Genomic DNA, 21135 nt, shown 5'->3' with positions numbered 1-21135 from the left:
CAGAATAATAGTGCTGTTGCTGCTGTGTGATTGTGCTGTGTGTCTGTCATTTGAGAATTGTCCAGGCCGAGCTCAGCTGGATGGTTATACAAGCGAATGCAGCAGCTGAGGGAGAGACAGTGTGCCTTGTCTCGTGTCCTTGCTTTGAGGTCACCAGACGCACTCTAAGTCTTGGACAAATTGTCTTTTTCACCGGCCTTCAGGGTTGTCCAACAAAAGCCACCCTGCTCAAGTTATACTGCCATATGCTGATATAAAAAACTCTGGCCAAAACCAGTAAGTCTATAATTTTTTTGCGTGCTTTGGTCGGTTTTACACACCACACACTGTAAAAAAAAGTCACAGCCTGAAGGTTTTAAGTACAATCGACTTGAATGTTCAACTTAATTATGTTAAACTGACTTTAAAAAATTAGTTGCATCTTGTATAACTTATAAAAAAAGGTTTAACATTTCTTAACTTGTTTTGATGAGTTAAAACAATGTAAAAACACGTTGTCATAACTTATTGAACATATAATTTTTTACAGTGCACCATTCAATATTAATTTATTAACACTGAAATTTTCATAAAGTTATTAACTTTATCTTTACCTCATCTAACACCCAATTTAATTAAATGTGAAAATATAATAACTAATACATGTTTAGTATTGAGCTTGTCTGACTATCATCTTTTAAGATTGATCATTAGTCTGGGGAGTATGCTCTGTATTTTCAAAGAGGCGTGATCAACGGGCATAGTTCAGATGACTCCGTATGCAATTGGACAGTCTTTCAACCAATCAAACTGACGATCCATTGCTCTATCCGTCATTGTGTTAGACAGATAAGGTGGTTAATGATTGGTCTCCACAAATTTGTAACAGAAGCAGGATAGAAATATGGACAGGTTTCCAGCCGGAGCTGCAGGGCGAAATTAAGTCGCCGGCAGAGCGTGCTGGGTTTACCCAGTCTAGTATTAAGCAATACTGAATTAGAAAATCTGTAATATATGTGCCAATAACAAATGTCATGCACTACGAAATCTGTCAGATATTTTCACAGAGACCAGTGTTTCTTTTAGAGTCCCATAAGAGTTTCCCCCTGGCTGTGTGTGTGTGTGTGTGTGTGTGTGTGTGTGAGAACCTGTTTATGTGGTTTATGAGGACACAAATTTGTATAACTACATGGGTATTACACTGATATTACACTATAAATGTGGTTTATGAGGACATATCAAATGTCTTCATAATTCAAATAGCCTTAAAAACATACTAAATTATGTTTTTTTGAGAAAGTAAAAATGCAGAATGTTTCCTGTGATGGGTAGGTTTAGGGGCAGGGGCAGTGTAGGGGGATAGACAATACGGTTTGTACGGTATAAAAACCATTACGCCTATGGAGAGTCCCTGTAAACCACATAGACCTGTGTGTGTGTGTGTGTGTGTGTGTGTTTATTAATCAGACTTGGACAGAACCAAAGGCATACCTAGCATTCTGCATGAGTATCAGAGGGCCTGTTGCCTTGGATACGAACCAAACAGACCATAATTTACACAATAACCTGTTCTTCTCATATCTCGAGCCACAGATTCAATCAGTGCCAGTTCTGGAGCGATGCTTGCCAGGCCTGTGGGTGTTCAGTGGCTCTGCGATCCACTGGGTGTTGACTTCATGTAATGTTTCCATTGCGTTTCTTTCGGTCATTTGTATCTTTTTCTTCCACAGTTATTGTAATGAAAACAGACAGAATAAAGTTGGATCACCCTTGGCCTGCAGTTCTGACTCATAAACCCCATGAAACTTTGGCCTGAGCTGTTTCCCTTGTGTTGTGCACTCCAGCCTCTCCTCAGCCTCAGTCAAGTCTCCTGGCTTTGGCTTGGCAGAGAGAAGTCATTCCTTAAGGAGTTCATGTTTCTTGTGGCTGATAGCTGGTGCAGGTCTCTCCTGACCTAAATGTGCACATGGCAGTATGTTCAAGTCTTGGAAAAGTTTTCTAGTAAAAGACCTCTTTGGCAGGCCACAGAGAGAGTCTTTTCTTGCTTGGCAGACATATCTTGGTCTTCTCGATTGGCTGTCTTGATAAAGTCCCAATATCGATCTGGTTGTTCGTAGTGTGAATCTAATGGATTGTGGTTGCTTTGAGCGGCAGTAAAAGTATATTATAGCTGTTTTTCTAGTTTCTGAAGGACCTACAGCTTTGAGATTTGTCCAGATGGATGCTGTGCTAGGTTGGGTGTTTTTTGCTCCTTTTTTGCCCTAACGAAACACATTATTTGACCGGTTTTGAGATATTGTCAAGAAAGGTGCTTTCAATTTAGGCTGTGATTCCTGAGCGCTCCAGGAAGAGAGCCAAAGGCTCAGTGATGCCCATCGGTTGAGTGGGTGAACAGAGGGTCAAGGTTTGTTGTGAGTACTGTAGACGAGTATTAGCGTGTGTTTCTCTAGTCTATCCAGTCATAAAGAGGCAAATACTTAGTCATTGACGGACAAAGTAGCCCTTTATTGAGAGTGTCATATTGTTCTAGTGCCAGTGAGTGTAAGGTTACATTTGTTCTCAATAGAGCACTTAACTTTCTCTGTTTGTATAATAACTGTAGTGCTGCATTTCATTTTTGATCTCTCTTCAGGTTCCAGATGGTGGTCTGAAAAAACATTGCAAGGGAAATAGTTTACACAAAATTACATTTATGTCACAAATTAAGGTCTGTTCACACTTGGCATGTTTGGCTCAATTAAAGGATTAGTTCACTTAAAAATGCCATCCAAGATGTGCATGTCTTTCTTTCTTCAGTGGAAAAGAAATGATATTTTTTCAGAAAAACATTTGAGGATTTTTCTCCATGCAATGGACTTCAATGGCAACCAAAATGTTGAAGGTCCAAATCAATGCAGTTTCCCAGGGCTCTGCACGATCCCAGCTGAGGATTAGGGTCTTATGTAGCCAAACCATTGGTCATTTTCTAAACAAACAAAATAAGTACGTTTTAACCTTAATTGCTCATCTTGTGCTGCGACACACCACGGATTGCGCAATCACGTCAGAACGGTTATGTTAGACGTAGGCAGAAGTATACGTGAATATACCGGTAATCTTCATTCCGTGTTCACACCGAGCTGGTGATTTACTGCTAATGTTACAACTTTCCTTACTGGTAAATTGCCAGAACCAATTTACAGATGTTCACACATGATCTGTTATTGATATTTAGCAGTAAAGACTGTATTTGTGAAAGGGGCTACTGACATGAAGGACAAACGCTTAGCAATGGGTGCTTTGTCGTGTCCAGTGTAGACAGCTTTAAGACAACATGTCCGGTGTAGACACGGTGTTACTCACCTCCACAGACATCCTGCTTCTCCTAGAGTTCTAGAAGTCTTATTCATATTGATAGCATCTCCCCGATGCCTGCAAATTATATACAATGAGTTATTGCAGGGTGGATGATCTACCTTCATGTTGTTCTGTATGACTTTATTTCCTCAAAGGAAAACAGAAGGTGAATGTTTCAAGAAAATAGTGTCCATTCTTTTCAATACAATATAAGTTAGGCTATATCAGACTGTACTTGTAAATGATTACTTTACGGATAACTTCAAATGTATAAAGTGGATTAAACTCATAAAGTCGAGAGATTATTCGGATTATAATGGAGATGTCACCCACCGAGTCTCATCTTCTCAGCAGAACTCTGTTCTGATAACTGTGGTCACGATTAATAGCCTACAAGACCATTTGAGGATGTGGTTAGATTGTTGTAATTAGTTATGTAATGATATTACCCTGTTGATCATACCTCAGAAGACATATACTTCATGCTTACAGGGTAACTGAATCGGCTAGTAATCAAGCTGAGACAATATTTCTTATATATTATTTATAATGTGTTTATAAATGTTTCTTGACCACCAAGTCATCATATCTGATTTTTGAAGGATCATGTGACACTGAAGACGGGAGTAATGATGCTGAATATTCAGCTTGGCCATCATGGGAATAAATTACATTTTAAAATATTATATATTAAAATAGAAAATATTTATAATATTTATTAAAAATATATTTCATAATATTACTATTTTTACTGTATTTTTGGTCAAATAAATGCTGCCTTGTTGAGCACCAAAGACAAGAAAATATATTTGATCACCAAAAATAACACATTTATTTTCTGTTCGCTTTTGCAAACTATTTTGTGAATTTGTTTTACATTAGAAAGTTTCCCCTTCCATTAGAAATGTTCTTTTTTCCCCTACTATGGAAGTCAATGGCTCCAGTTAACTGTTTGGTGACTGACATTCTTCAAAATATCTTCACTTGTGTTCAGCTGAAGAAAGAAATTCATACAGTTTTGAAACAACTTGAGGGTGAGTAAAGGATGACAGAATTTTCATTTTAAAGTGAACTATCCCTTTAAATCCTGGTATATAGCTACAGGATGTTGTAGCTCACAACAATGAAATAACAAGGGAAATGACCAGAGATAAAAAAAAACCCTAATGAGTCTCTCCCTGGACGGCAGTGGGCAATCCAGTTTTGGTGTACCAATGTCCAAACATAGCTGCAAGAAAATGAGAGAATGGCCGCAGAGGGAAATCATTTATCACACGAGTAGGACAGAACTACTACTTTCATTACCACAGGTTTTTGATCAGTGTGCCGCAGCTGTCCAAATGCTCATTATTTCTCTGCCTCAGCATGCCTGTGTTCACTGTAGGAAGAGGTACATGAACACACTGAGTGGTTTAAAGAAACACAACTCATCTCGAGTCTAAAACATACAGCAGGACATCAGTCTACAGAATAGATTAGAAATGACATGTTTCCTGTCAGGTTTTCTCTGGCAACTTGTCCACAATGGCTTTTGTAGTTCACAATTTATGTCCCTTTTTCATATTTAAAATAGCAGGATTTGCATCTGATTAAATTTAGCCAATATCTCAACACAACAAGAGAAATTATGGGTCTTCAACATGGGTTTGGCTAATTATTGGTTGATATCACTCGTGTGTGTGTGTGTGTGTGTGTGTGTGTGTGTGTGTGTGTGTGTGTGTGTGTGTGTGTGTGTTATATATATATATATATATATATATATATATATATATATATATATATATATATATATATATATATATATATATATATATATATATATAATAAAACAAACAAAGTAACTCCAAAGCTGCCGTATTAAATATATTCAGTATCTATCAAAAGTTGTCCAAGGAAGGAACAGTGGTGAACCGTCAACAGGGTCATGGACGGCCAAGGCTCATTGATGCACGTGGGGAGTGAAGGCTGGCCCGTGTGGTCTGATCAAACAGACGAGCTACAGAAGCTCAGATTACTCAGGAAGTTAATACTGGTTCTGATAGAAAGGTGTCAGAATACACAGAGTATCGCAGTTTGTTGCGTATGACCAGTTAGGACCCCTGTCCACTGCCCAAAGCACCAAAAGTGGCACATGAGCATCAGAACTGGACCACGAAGCAATGGAAGAAGATGGCCTGGTCTGAGGAATCACGTTTTCTTTTACATGACATGGATGGCCGGGTGTGTGTGCGTGGCTTACCTGGGGAACACACGGCCCCAGGATGCAGTATGGGAAAAAGGGAAGCCGGCGGAGGCAGTGTGATGCTTTGGGCAATGTTCTGCTGAGAAACCTTGGGTCCTGCCATCCATGTGGATGTTACTTTAACACACACCACCTACCTAAGCGTTGTTGCAGAACATGTATAGCCTTTCATGGAAACGGTATTCCCTGGTGGCCGTTGCTCTTCCAGCAGGATAATGTTCCTGCCACAAAGCACAAATGGTTTGAGGCGCACAACAACAAGTTTGAGGTGTTGACTTGGCCTCCAAATTCCCATCTGTTAAATGTGCTGAACAAACAAGTCTGATCCATGGTGGCTCCACCTCACAACTTACTGGACTAAAAGGATCTGCTGCTAACATCTTGGTGCCAGATATCACATCACACCTTCAGGGGTCTAGTGGAGTCCCTGCCTCGACGGGTCAGGGCTGTATCGGCAGCAGAAGGAGGACCAACACAATATTTGATCATAATGTTATGCCTGGTTGGCTGTATCATACTGATATAACTTCACAATTCATAAAAAAAGAGTGTAAATACATTTGGTACTATGATACTGAAAATCAATATCCAGCAAGGGGTCCTTACCCTTTGAAAAAAATAAAATAAAAACACTTTATTTTCAAAGCTATCATTTTCTTTCCAATTCTGGCTCTGTCTTTCTCATTAATCACCATTGAAGGGCTTCTTTAAAGACACCACAGATTATTTTGGGTGCAGTTGGGTGTGTGTGTTTGGGAGGGGTGTGTTTGTGTTGGTCGCTGTAGCTGTTAGGACACACATCTGTAAGTTACCAGCTGAGACAGAGCTGGTACAGAGCACATGAATGCCAAAGCCTGTAGTTCATGTTCAATGAATGCACTGAATTCCCTTTCCATGACTAACAAATTCAATTAGTAAAATACAATATAAATATATTTATATATACTCTATTTATATAAGCTTTTTCTTATAACAAGTTAATTGCTCTTGAGTCAGCCTGCCTGTATTCCATTCACTTGTATAATTTCCTGGCTTTTCAGCCAGAGAGACACACGTCTGATAGAATCGGAGGAAGGAGGGCTCAGTCAGGAGTTCAAAGTGTCTACAAGAGTAAAGCAAAGAGTTCACAGGCAGGAAATGCATGTTTCCCCGTAGTTCAGATTTGGTTTCTATCTTCTAGAAACTGAAAAAAATTGACTGAAGCAAGGAAACAGGATTCGTTGACACCCGTTTGTTTACTGTCATGAATCAAAATATGTTAAAGACTTCCAGAAGCGGAGACCCTCAAGGCCATGTCCTGCTCTACGCTCTCAGTTTCACAGCGGTTTTGATTTTTGAAATGAAATCCACAAGAGGACAATGAAGTGCGGTCGAGGGGTTCTCCTCGTCTTGTGCTGCGGTTGCTAGGAAACTGCTTGTCAAGAGTTGTGGTGGTATGTTAAGTTGTGTACCCATTAAAGGTGGGGTAAGTGTTATTTGGATGCAAATGATATTGGAAATGGAGAACTACTTAATATGTAAAAGCTCTTTTAACTCCAAAACAAAGCAAATATATACCAAAATACATTATAAAATGTTAAAACATTTTAAAGGTGGGGTAAGTATTATTTTAAAACCGTTTTACAAAACGGACTCGGGCCGAGTGCAATAACAAACGTATAGCCAATCAGCAGGTAAGGGGCGTGTCTACTAATGATGCTGAGAAGAGAGCGCTCAGTGCACGTCAGTATTCAAACACACGACGGACATTAGCTGAGAACTAATATATGCTGCTTTTGCTTGAATATGCTCGTGTGTCATGTTCGCTTGTTTGTCCATTTGTGATCGTATTGTCGCTCACTTCAGCGATGATAAAGACTCGTTCATTTCACACCGTATGGAGCATCTAAACCTCCTCGCTGTCTGTTTCAAGATCAGCTCACAAAATGTGTCTGACAAGTAAGAAACTATACTCCTAATACATGTTTGTTTACTCATTTCATGATCTATATAACCCTCAGCCGGTCATAATTGTAATATGTCGTTAGCTGGAATATCGAAATTATGTACTATCGAGTTGTTCATGAGAACGGTTTATGTTTTGTGATCGCTCTAATCTGAAGATGAACTCTAATCTGGTCATAATTGTAATATGTTTATTAGTTAGACTGTCGTGCTTGTATCGAGTTGTTCATGAGAACGGTTTGTGATGGAAGGGGTGACTTTTTCATTGAATATTCGACCTGGATTAGTAACACAGATTCTGCCGTAGTCGTTGCCTGGGTTACGTATGTGTGGGGCGGAGCTATCAAAATAGGGCACTTTCCCCCCTGCCTTAAACAGTCTCATTAAGCCACCCCATGATATCTTGTCAGAGGAGATTTTGGCTGTTGACTAACTTTATTAGTAGGGCTGTTGTTGATTATTCCCTTAAAATTGGAATTGCGATTTATTAATTACGATTATCACACTTTACATTGAATGATGTTTTGAATGGCTTTATACCATTGTTTAAAGCAACTGCATGCTATATTTTTATAAGCTGAAAACATTCTTCCTGAAAACCATTTATTGCTTATCTATAACATTAAGCCTTAAATGTCAACTGGAAATTTGTTTGATTTTGATATTATCATGTTATACTAAAACTGGAAAAACCCCTGAACCTGTAGAAATAGCACACACACACACACACACACACACACACACACACGTAGTGTTTGCATGTTTAATGGGGACTTTCCATAGGCGTAATGGTTTTTATACTGTACAAACCGTATTTTCTATCCCCCTACACTGCCCCTGCCCCTAAACCTACCCATCACAGGAAACATTCTGCATTTTTACTTTCTCAAAAAAACTCCTTCTTTATGATTTATAAGATGTTTTCCTCATGGGGACCAAAAAATGTCCCCACAAGGACAAGGATTTCGCATATTGCCATCTTTGTGAGGACATTCTGTCCCCATAACATAGGGATTACCAGCCCACACACACACACACCTCTTAAGCACACAGAGTAATGTAAGTGAGCAAAAAAGTTTGTGCCTTTGAACGATTAAGTAATATTTGCATCCATAATTAATTCATTTTGCAGCTCTATTTATTAGTTCAATCAATATCATTTTTATGTTTAAATATTTAGGCGCTTATTAGGTGCTATTCTGTACTTTTATTTTCCGTACATTTGGTGTTCGAAGGAGGGAATATCTCTGACATTTTCCCCATCTGAGCATTGGAAAAGCCTCCAAGTCTTTACAGCTCCTGTGTTGTCATGGTTACAGTGTGATTATGGGATTTCCGATGTTTGGTCATGCCCCTCGTAGGGGTGTGGCCAGTGATGTGATTCCATTGGAATTCAAAGATCATGAAACAAATGAATCACAGACCTTTTTTAGCCGTGTTTTATAATCACTCCATTCTCTTCTCTTTATCTCTGTCTCTCCAGGCTTTGGACCAGGACCGAACAGCTTTACAAAAGGTCAAGAAATCTGTCAAAGCAATCTACAACTCGGGTCAAGGTGAGTTTTGACCCAGCTGAGGGTCTTCAACAGTAAAGTTCTGGAAATATTGAAATATGAACTACATTTTTTAAATAAAATGTGAGGCTGTAAAAAAGTGATTTTCCATAATGGAAAGAAATGGTTTAATTGTCACATTCCTGGTGAAGCACAACTCTAACTAATAATCCAGAAGTGAGAAGTCACTGTTACCATGGAAACGGGATTTGCCATAGCGCCTACTTTTTTGCAGGCTCCTTCCTATCTTCTCTTCCCCCATTCTGTCTAGGCAAGCTCAAATGCTTACTTGCCCTCTTGGGAAAATCAGCATGAAAGGTCAGGAAATCCTCTAGACCATGTAACTTATATCTCATGAGTGTGACACAGTGGTTTCTGGCTCATGCAGTCCCATTATCGGCTTGTAAGTGTCCAATGTCATACCGCTCCTATTGGCCAAGCTCATTGTCCAGATGCCAAATATCAATGTCTGTTTGATCAGGGCTTCATAAGGCCTCATGATTACACTCTGGACTCTCTTGTGGACCTGAAATAGTCCAAAGACATAGAGTTAGGAATATGTAAGGTTGAGATCAGGGCTGGAGATTGTGCACAGAACTTTGTGTGAAAACATATTGAATTTTAAGATCAAGGTAAATGTACTTAATTTGTCTTCAGTGGAAAATGTGTCTTCTGTTGCTTCCGAAGGACAGTACTAAATAAAATAAAAAACCATATTTTTGGACATCTTCATCTTCATTTGCCCCCCTTGTGTTTCCTACTGGTGCATCAGTGAATATTTTTTAAAAGTTGTGTTTAACTCCCCCATTTGTCCTCAGTGTAAAAAAAGATGGAACATTAAAGTTTGCTTATAGAATACGGTTGTCACTCTCGTAAATTACTGAACTGTATTTGAACAAAAATGAACGTCTCTGTCCAGTCTTTTGAGTGGAAGTGTATGCATTTGGGAGAGATTTAATAAGCTCGTAAGATATAAATAGTCAGAACTGAGAAACTACTTTTTTTTGTCCATGGGTTGTAACACAACACCCTGAATGAGCCGTTTTAACAATGAGATTCCCGCAGATTGTTCCTCAGAGTTAAACCTTCCCATCTGGTCATTTAGAGAAGTTAACAGTCCCCTATTTCAGGGTATCGGCCATGTGGACAGATCAGTGATATAGTTGATACAGTTAATTTAGTAATTAATTTTATTTGGATATTAAGTTGAAAACTTAAAATAAAATTGTAGTGTCCCCAACTGAGCGATCCAAGCAAAGGCGACAGTGGCGAGGAACCAAAACTCCATCAGGGCATGATGGAGAAAAATAAACCTTGGGAGAAACCAGGCTCAGTCGGGGTGCCAGTTTTGCTCTGCCCTATCATCAAACAGTGTATGATTATTATTCTGGCAAACTTACAGGTCAGAAATCATATTAGATAGGAATATTCGAAAATTCGAGGTATCACGCAAGAGACGGGTTTATTGAGGATGACGCGTCGATTACACAAGAATGTGAATAATTGAAGGATCGGAGTCGTCACGCCGGAGCCGGTTTATTGAGGATTTATTATTTTGTTACTCCCTCCTTAAACCCTTAGACTAAGGTTGGGATGTAACAACATTAATTGACATGGTCTCAGCAGACACTATAGGATGAGCTGGTCATATCCAGACGCAGGTCCACCATCCGACCCGGATCCGGCCTGGATCCGGCCGACTGCAGTAAACCTCTGGATATACAGAGAGACTAACATTAGCGTGATGCCTTTCTTTTTATGATGTAACGAGTACACCAGGTGTTGTGGGAAGTGTTCCCAGTTCCGACTGACGTAGTTAATGCAGCCTAACAATCAGTCTTAATATGTGAATGCCATAGTAAAGAGATGCGTTTTTAGTCTAAATTTAAACTGACAGAGTGTGTCTGCTTCCTGAACAATGCTAGGAAGACTGTTCCAGAGTTTAGGTGCTAAATAGGAAAAGGATCGACCGCCTGCAGTTGATTGTGATATTCTAGGTATTACTAACTGGCCAGAGTTTTGAGATCGCATTAGACGTGATGGAGTACAATGTGTTAAGATTTAAAGGGTTAGTTCAACCAAAAATAAAAAATCTGTCATTAATTACTTACCCTAATGTCGTTCGACACCCGTCAGACCTCCGTTCATCTTCAGACACAGATGAAGATATTAGTGTTGAAATCCGATGGCTCAGAAAGGCCTTCATTGACACCAATGTCATTTCCTCTCTCAAGACCCATAAAGGCACTAAAGACGTCGTTACAAAGCCCATCTCACTACAGCGGCTCTACAATCATTTTATGAAGCCACAAGAATAGTTTTTGTGAGCAAAAAAACTAAATAATGACTTGTATAGTGATGGGCCGATTTCAAAACAAAGTTTAGAACAGTTACGAATCAGTGAATCAATTCATGATTCGGATCATGTGTCAAACTGCTGAAATCACGTGACTTTGGCGATCAGAATCATGAATCGATTCACTGATTCATAACTGTTCGAAACTTTGTTTTGAAATTGAAATCACTATATAAATCGTTATTTCAGATTTTTTTTTGCACACAAAAACTATTCTCGTGGCTTCATAAAATGATTGTAGAGCCGCTGTAGTGAGATGGGCTTTGTAACGACGTCTTTAGTGCCTTTATGGGTCTTGAGAGAGGAAATGACATTGGTGTCAATGAAGGCCTTTCTGAGCCATCGGATTTCAACACAAATATCTTCATTTGTGTTCGTGAACGGAGGTCTGACGGGTGTCAAACGTCATTAGGGTAAATAATTATTGACAGAATTTTCCTTTTTGGGTGAACTAACCCTTTTAGTGATTTGATGCAGTATAAGACTTCTTCTTGTGAGCTGCAGTGCTGGATCAGATTGATTGGCTGACCTCTCCCTGACCTCAGTATCCCCCAGAGAGCGGCTGTCCTCTACGTGCCTCTTTTCCATCATGATTCAGCAAATGGGCACAGACCTTTTCAGTTTATGAATGAAGTCGCGCCAGCTCCAGCTCATTTTGCCCATCAGTCTGCTCGGGGATGGCGTCTTCCTAACGTGTGTCTCTTACTGTGGGCAGAGGATGTAAACCATATTATCCACTCTCTGCTGTGTGGCCTCAGTGTCATGATCCTGTTTAATCAGATGTGACTGTATAGTAAGCACTCTAATCAGCTCCAGATGATTACTACCTGCTGAGCTCTTGACACTTGGCATGGGGCTTTTGTTCTCTGTTGATATTGCAGAGGTCTATTGGAGTCTTGATTATATCTGTCTGCAACCTTTTAATCCATATGTCACATGGTATGATCTGCTTATCTTCTCTGCTGACATCAGTGGACCATTTTAACCTCTGTGTTTACCCTAAAAGTCTCAAAACATTTTTTTTGTAATAACATATGACTGGGATGCCATGTGTCAATCATCTTTTTAGTTTTCTTTTTTGCTTTTATAGTCTTTTTTTATATCTAGTCGACCATTTATCATGATCTTTTTTTTAATCTAATGGCTTCCATTACGGGTGTTTCTGAAACACACCATCGCACACCTGCGGTTCAAATCTAAGCTCAGCAATGATCCAGAATCATTGAATCAATCTTTTCTCCCACCCCTATTGTATAGTATGACCAACACAATATTATGTCAATTAAACACGCTGTTCTTTCCTTTAGGCCAGGCCTATAGACGTAACGTGCCAAGTTGATGCTTCTTCTGCAGACTGCTTTACATTTGTGTGTCACGTGACCAGAGTGCAATCGCAGCCTTTGCAAATGGATATTATCGCAAGTGTAATTAATCGTCCAGCCCTAATGTCTGTCCAGTACTTTGAGTGGAAATGGGAGAGATTCATATGCTCATAAACAGCAGACATAATGAATAAGCTCATCTATTCTTTTTATTTTTTTGGTTCATGGGTTGTTTGCGCAATACTGATAACATTTTACACTTCCCATCTGGTCCTTTAGAGAAGGGGACAGTCCCCTATTTCAGGATACCTGTTGCTTAGCTCCACTCAACAAGACGAATGGCCTTATAACATCACTCACTATGCCATGAGCTATGGGAGGATGATGAATCAATCCCAGATGCTGTGGTGTCCATACTGTGCCCTATAAAGTAAAGATCAGTATGGAGACCCTAAACATGTAGAGCACTAAAGATGGTCATGTTAGAAATCCTCTTCATGTTTCTTATTACACAAGATACTGTTGTGTTGTGTTTTTTATGGACAAATTGTTTCAAATTCAATGAACTTGGGGATCGTTTTTGACCCATCCCTCATATTTGATTGACAGATCAAGACAGTGGTTCGTAAATGCCTTTTCTATCTAAGGGCAATTGCCAAACTGAAACCAATTCTTTCAGCTAAGGATTTGGAAAAGGTTGTCCATGCCTGTATTTTCTCATGCTCTTTATTTTGGGACGTGTCATATACATGTTGCTCGCTTGCAGCTGGTACAAAACTCTACTGCAAGCTTGTTAATGAATGCAAAGAAATCAAATGATGTTACTCCCCTGCTGTCTCTCTTAGGATGGCAACTAGCACAATTTACTTTACAGTGCAATACTCTGATATATGTTTGTCCATAAAAAACACAACACAACAGTCTCTTGTTGTGTTGTGTTTTTTTATGGACAAATTGTTTCAAGTTCAATGAACAATTTAGTTTACGGTGCAATACTCTATATGTTTTTAAAGCTCTTCACAGAATGGCACCTGAATACCTAGCTGAGCTTATTATATATTATATAGCCCCACTTGGTAAAGCATAACACTAAAATCTTCAAATAAGTTTCTTTTAACCCTCCCTCATGCACGTCTCAAATTGAAGGGAGATCATGCTTCTTCTGTCGCTGGGCCACGACTGTGGAATAATCTACCGTTAGATCATCCTTGACTTTAAATGTCTTTAAGACTCGTTTTGTCTCTGGAATTTTAATCCTTTTTGCTACTTTTGCTACTATTCTCTCTGGAATTTTAATCCTTTTTGCTACTATATGTATGTTTTGTGTTTTGTGCACCTTGAAGCTACTGTGTAAAAAATAGACACTTGCATTATTTTGCAGTGGCCGCTGATGATCTTGACCACACTGTCTGTCTGCCCAGTGAGGTGCAGCTTTAGCACATATGTGTATTGGAAGGGCTATTATTGGTTTACTTGACATCCTGTGGGCTGGGATTCACACAGGAAGCTGTCCTAGTTGACATATGTGCTGGGATTTGAGGAATTGTTTTCTTCCTCCACATGGTATGCTATTTAAAGTGTGCGTGTGTGCGTGTGTGTGTGTGCGTGTGTGTGTGTGTGTGTGTGTGTGTGTGTTTGTTATATGAGAACTCCATCCTCTAGGGTCATTTTTTTATTTGTTGTATGTTTTTTATTTTAATCAGTAAGTAGGGTTATAATTTTTTTTCTTCTTCATTTTCTCTAAGTAATTTCTCCTATTTCAGCTAAATATTCAGACAAGTATGCATTCATAGGTTTATTAAGCAAAAAATGATGAGATGGATTGAGTGTTCAGGAGGAACGTGTTTCAAAACCATATTGAAGTCATTATTTTTGCAATTCCATTGGTGATGAAAGTGGTGCAGAAATGACACACTTCACCTTTGAATGAAGTATATTTCAATTCTTTCATAATATGCATGGTCTATTCTTCTCCACAGAGCATGTGCAGAATGAAGAGAATTATGGGCAGGCTCTAGACAAGTTTGGCAGCAACTTCATCAGTCGAGATAACTCTGATCTGGGAACAGCCTTCATCAAGTTTTCTGGCCTTATCAAGGAGCTGGCTGCTCTCCTCAAGAACCTGGTGAGGGAGGGTGTACAGTTTTATGGATATATGTTTGTACATGTATTTTATGTTATTTTATTTAATTTTTTTTGGTAACACTTTATTTTACAGTGTCCTTGTTACACATGTTGTATGTAGTTACTGTAATAACTATAAAGTTTGCATAATTACGTGCAACTGAACCAACCCTAAACCAAAGCTTAGTCCTAACCCTATAGTAAGTACATGTACCCCCAGTTTCACAGACAAGGCTTAAAGGGATACTTCACTGACTTTTCATATTAAACTATGTTATTCCCTTAACTTAAACGAGATGATACATACCTCTCTCGTCTCAGTGCGTGCACTTAATCTCTCTGACGCAGTGACGATCTGATAGCATTTAGCTTAGCCCACTAAGCCCAGTTCATTCACTATGGAACCAAACAGAGATCAAGTTAGAAGTACCAAACACCTCCACGTTTCCCCTATTTAAATACTAGGGGTGTAAGAAAATATCGATACACGTGAATATCGCGATATTATGTTTGGCGATATTGTATCGATTCTCAAAAACGCTGTATCGATATTTATTTATTTACATCCAAGTTTCGTGGCTTTGTGTTCGGTTTAAACCACAGACTGTATAACACCCAACCGCTAGATGGCAGTGTTATCTCAGAACGTATAACTGACGCGGAGCCGGAGAAGCGCAAGGTGAAAGTGCTAGTGTTTACATTAGCAAACCCAGCTCTCAAGACGATAGAATTATTCCGCTCTTGCAGTATACAGAGCTGAAGTGTGGACTCATGTTGGCTTCAGCTATAAAGAAGCCACTAAGGAAATCGACAAGAATCATTTTGTTTGCAAAATAGGCCAAGTTATAATCTAATACTCGGGAAACACATTGAAACAGAGAGCTCGCTTAACATCCTGACGTCACCCGCGCTGCTGAGAAGCGTTTCGATAGAATGTCCTGCACGCTTTCCTCTCAGTAACAAAATAAACACACTCCAAAACTGACAGCAGTGGCAGGAGAACGAAAGATAATAGCGATGTGGATATGGATGCACCAGCTCTGCAGCTCAGTAACGTTACTTGAAATAGCACTTTATACAATAGACTACTTTATAGAAAACAGCTTTAGGGTCCGATCACACAGAACGCGTTTTTCAGGTTCGAAAACGCGAGGCGCACTGCACTCCCTTTTTTGGTCTGCGTTTTCTCATTCAAAAATTAGCAGTGCACTTTAATGTTTCTAGGCAACCCCCGAATCACCTGTACTGTCAGTCAAATCAATGTAACGGTCAACACAACGGAAGGCTTAAAGGCTTTTCCGCTTAAAGGCTTAAAGGCTTTTCCGCCTCTTCATTCATTCGATTGGACAACAGAAAATAAGCGCGATGATGTTGCGCGCTTTTCCGCTCAGAGTTGACTTTTTTTCAACTTCATGCGCTCGGAGCGCTCCTTCAGAAACGCGAGGCGCCCAGGGCGCATAAGCAGCGCGCATAACGCTCTCTGCCAACCGAAATCCATTCAAAAAAGGCTTCTCGCTGCAAAAACGCGTTCTGTGTGATCGGGGCTACTGTGTTTAATATAAAACAAACAGTCATTCAGTCATGAAATGGACTGCACTTTCTGTTGTTAAATAGCCACTGCTATACTGTGAACCTTTAAAACATATACACATAAAGAATCCTGCAGTCACTTTACATTTAGATTGCAACTTAGATTGCACATTGCATATGATTAGTGATATAAATGATACTGTATTAATTAAATAAAATACTTTGTCTCGTGTTTTAGGCTTATGGTTGTGTTCTTTATTCTTTTAAATTATAAAAAACAAAAACACACAAAAAAGAAATATTGCAATATATTGCCCCTCTTACAATATAGCAATATATTGCAATATATCGTATCGTAACCCCTGTATCGTGATACGTATTGTATCGCCAGATTCTTGGCAATACACAGCCCTATTAAATACAGTTACACGAGTAGTTGAACCCCGTAGCCCGTCTGGAAAACACAGGGGCCGGGACGTTGGGCTTTGCGAGCCCTGGTAGTCTGAACTGAACCTGAATCGCAATGAACCAACAAATGAAGGAATCCAGCCTGTGACAGCGTGCTGATATGCTCTGTTAGACACGTCACATAATCAATACAATCTGTAACAATGCAATACTATCGCATATAAAAAACATGTTTTGCTCACATAAGTGAGCTGCAACATTCCCGTCGGATCAAATACAGTATATAATATCAATATGTCTGCAAATCCAGTGTCTGTGTCTTGTTTACAAACGATTATCTTGCTATCTTCGGCGTGTTTATTGCTCGGTAACGCGAACAGTTTAGCTCCACGAGTCTGTGGGCGGGGCTTCAGAAGCAGCGTACACACAGAGGCAGCATTGCACTCTTCTAATACGTGATTGATTTGAGAGCCTCGTTTTCTGGGCCTGATGTCTATAAAAGCTTTCCTTTCACTAATAGGGAAGTTTTCAGCTCTGAAACTTACAGGTTATTCTTATATTACCATGACCTTTTATATATCAAAGGCTCAAGAGAAAGTTATTTTTCAATTCATCACCCCTTTACCTGGAATTAACTTGCACTGACAGATCTTAAAATATGTTTTGTCTCAAGATGCACGTTAAAAGATAAGTATGTTAAAAGATACTTAGATGCCCAAATTGAACTAAGGTCTAATCCTGGCTTAATCTAAACCCTGTCTGTGAAACCTGTCTGTAGTTTTTTATTATTACTATTCAGTACTAAAATGTATAATTATACTGTAACTGACAGCTTAAACTAGTGCCACTTTTTTTTATTTAATAAAAAAAAAAAAATGTTATGATGATTATTTGAGCAGCTTAGAAACCAATTAATTAAATGAAAAGATGAGTAATTACTCTATGAAGAGACTTTTAATTGATTATTTAGATGATTTACTAGCAACTGACATCCACAAATGAAAAGCATTTTTAAACTAATACATCTACTGAAGTAACAGACATTTTGGTTACACTTTATTTTAAGGTGTCTTTGTTAAAATCTAATTATATATTATATTTAAGTACTTAACTACATGTTTTTACTAAAGGGTTAGGGTCGTAATAGGGTGTGGTTGAGGGTTATTTGCATGTAATTATGCATAATTTACTGTTATTAATATGGTAAGTACACTGTAAAATATAGTGTTACCAAAATGTTGACATTCCCACACACACCATGCTTTTATAGATTTCCTAAAATAGTACTTTAAAGCTGATAACATGAGCTGATTGTAGTGTTTTCTGTGATTTAATATGATACTGGTTCTTCTTCTCCTCAGCTCCAGAGTCTCAGCCACAATGTGATCTTCACCCTGGACTCTCTGCTCAAAGGAGATCTGAAGGGAGTGAAGGGGGTAAGATTTACACCCCTGTCTCTGGACTGAACTAATTGGAAAGGCCCCCTCTGAGGAACACCCTGATTTACTGCCGCATATCGGTCTTAAATGAGTCCCTTTGGACCCAAAAATGCACACTGTAAATCTCGTTGGAGTTAAATTACAGGGTTCTTCCCGCCACTGTCCTCTATGAGACGCAGTGCTGAAGAAATGGCCACTGTTAGTGCTAGTAAACAGTGTGGGAGTATTTAACGCCCTTTGACTCAGTCGGTTTTGAAGTGTTTACTGGTTGACTGGAGTAAGAAGCTCAGGCGTCAGACCGACCACTCCAGTCAGCCTCTTGTTGACGTCTCAGGCTTGAAGGCACACATGTAGTGATTGTGAAAATGACTTGCGCTAAGTGTAGGGCCGTCTCACACTGAGCTGTTTTGGAAGGGCTGTCTGATTGTTTTCACATTAGCATGACCCAGGCTAAGAGCCTCTGCAGCATCAGCTGAATTTCTGAGTGGAAGTGATGAGGCTTCACTTTTTTGCTCAGTAGACAGAGGTTACATACCTACCAGCCCCCACTCTTTCTTTCTCTCTCACTCTCTTATCTCACTCATACTTTGTGTCTCTCTCTTTCTTTCACCCTCTTACTCAGCGGAAACGAAACCGTTCTCTGAAGCCCTTATTGACAGAGGCAGAGGCAGTTGAAGGGTATAAGTGCTGTCCCTGGAGGACATTATCAGCTCTCTAAAATCTTTCCTGCTCTGGAACAGAAGCCTTATAAACCATTAGCACCTACACCAATGCTCCTGTATGTGGAACCTGGACTCAGTCTGAGCCTCTTAAAGTGTATGAGGAAATAAAGAGGAAACACAAGGTTTTACACAAAGCTTTCATATTCAGTTGCATCAGCATTACATAGATATGTATAGCAAAACACACTGATCAGTTTTTTTAGAGTAGTTAAATTAATATTAGGGTTGTCATAATACATTAAATAATAGCCTTAATTAATCAAAATTAATTAATTAAATAGCTTTAATTAAAAATAAAAATGTATTTTAATAATACTATATTATTATTATTATTATTATTAATATAATATTTAACTTAAACAACTTAACTTTAACTTACATTTAATTTAAACAGTAACACTTTATTTTAGGGTCCAACTCTCACTATTAATTAGTAGCTTATTATCATGCTTATTACTAGTATATTAGCTGTTTATTAGTACTTATAAAGCACATTAATGCCTTATTCTGCATGACCTTATTCTACATCCCTTAATCCTACACAATACCTAAACGCTACAAAAACTACCTTACTAACTATTAATATGCAGTAAATTAGGAGTTTATTGAGACAAAAGTCGTATTTAATAGTGAATGTGTTCTCTATACTAAAGTGTTACCATTTAAACAAAACAATTAAATAAACCAAATATTTTCTAGAACACCTTTTATTTATTTATTTATAAACCAAGGATGCATCTCTGTCTAATAGACAATAAGGCCATAATTGTTTTAATTTATCATATAACTAAAAAAAATGTCCAATATTAAAATGCTATACTTATTGTTTTAACAATAGTCCTACGTATGTCAGGTGTTTTATTGATGTGTCTGCAATCATCTGGTGGTTCAGTTGAGATTTGATGTATATTTTTTATTCTCTGAAACAACAGAATAGATGGGAATATCCTTAAAAATAGGAACATGAATGACAAACTACATAAAAGCGTGAAGTGCCGAACAGCACAAGGAGATCCTGTCACGTCTTTTCGTCCTCTGACTTAAATCTATTCAGAAGCATAAAAAGCTGTAGGCTTCTGGATTTTTCTTCAGCAGTATGAATATTTTAATGCTGTAAACACATTTGTGCTCATTCCCTTGCTAAGAATCTAGCAAACTGATAGACTTCAGATAAAGTAACACACTCCAAAAGGACTCAAACAAAGCATCTGTGTGTGTTTCATGATCAATTATTATTTGAGCAGATGAACATTTGGGTAGTAGCAAAGCGAATAACGTCATTAAGTCCAGAGAATAGGTTCCTGAGAGTGGGAAAATCGGATAATAAAGCAATTGCATTACCACAGTCCATATCAGTCACTTCTGTACTTCAGCGGTCTGAGTTTTATAGTAGTGTTCTGATCAAATCTCTTGACGTTTAGATGATTTTTTTAATGGTGCTTTATATTGGTATAATAATATGTTCAGTTTAACAACTGTGAAAAATGGTCTGGAACTCTGCACAGTAAACCTAATTGCTCCTTGCACTATTTATTTTATTTCTCTCAACACAGGATCTTAAAAAGCCTTTCGACAAGGCCTGGAAAGACTATGAGACCAAGTTGTAAGTATTATTACCGTGTGTTTATATTCTTCTTTGGTCATTGTATACAAAAGGTTGTTTAATGTAATGTGGTGATGTACAGCAGTTTTATTGTTTAACTCGTCATCGTCATCATAGTGAGAGCCACTTGTGGTAACCTGTAGCTGAACCTCAGCTTGTTGTTTCTCTGTAATTTTTTGTTGTTGTCTTTTTCGCCATAGCACAAAGATTGAGAAGGAGAAGAGGGAACATGCCAAGCAGCACGGTATGATCCGTACGGAGATCACCGGCGCAGAGATTGCAGAAGAGATGGAGAAGGAGCGGAGGATCTTTCAGCTGCAGATGTGTGAGGTGTGTGGGCTTGTGAGGATTTAAACTTTCTGTATCTTTCTGTCTCTGTGTCTTTCTTTCTTCTGAGAAACGTTAGCTTGACGTTATATTTTATTGTTCAACAACCTCAGGTTATTTCCTTGTTCTCTTCTGCCATGTTGTCTGCTCTAACTTGAGGTGTTGTGAAAGGCCAGGAGAGTTTCAGATGTGTTCATATTTTCGTATTCGTATCGTCTTGAAGTGGCTGGTTGAGACATCACGGCATGGA

At 38.8% G+C, this 21135-nt stretch overlaps 1 protein-coding gene across 2 annotated transcripts in view; it reads left to right on the top strand.

Moving 5' to 3' along the window:
* Positions 1–21135, top strand: part of asap1a (ArfGAP with SH3 domain, ankyrin repeat and PH domain 1a) — a 75377-nt gene that overhangs the window by 17478 nt on the left and 36764 nt on the right. For both annotated transcript variants that reach the window (XM_067453556.1, XM_067453555.1), the window contains exons 4-8: positions 8985–9057; positions 14712–14857; positions 18156–18230; positions 20509–20558; positions 20759–20888. In XM_067453556.1, coding sequence (XP_067309657.1) covers positions 8985–9057; positions 14712–14857; positions 18156–18230; positions 20509–20558; positions 20759–20888 — 474 coding nt within the window. The remainder of the gene's footprint in view (positions 1–8984; positions 9058–14711; positions 14858–18155; positions 18231–20508; positions 20559–20758; positions 20889–21135) is intronic.

The sequence above is a fragment of the Pseudorasbora parva genome, chromosome 9, assembly GCF_024679245.1.
Source record: "Pseudorasbora parva isolate DD20220531a chromosome 9, ASM2467924v1, whole genome shotgun sequence".
NCBI classification, from domain to species: Eukaryota; Metazoa; Chordata; class Actinopteri; order Cypriniformes; family Gobionidae; genus Pseudorasbora; species Pseudorasbora parva.
The sequence above is the reverse complement of the archived record's forward strand: the minus strand, read 5'-3'. Positions and strand labels throughout refer to the sequence as shown.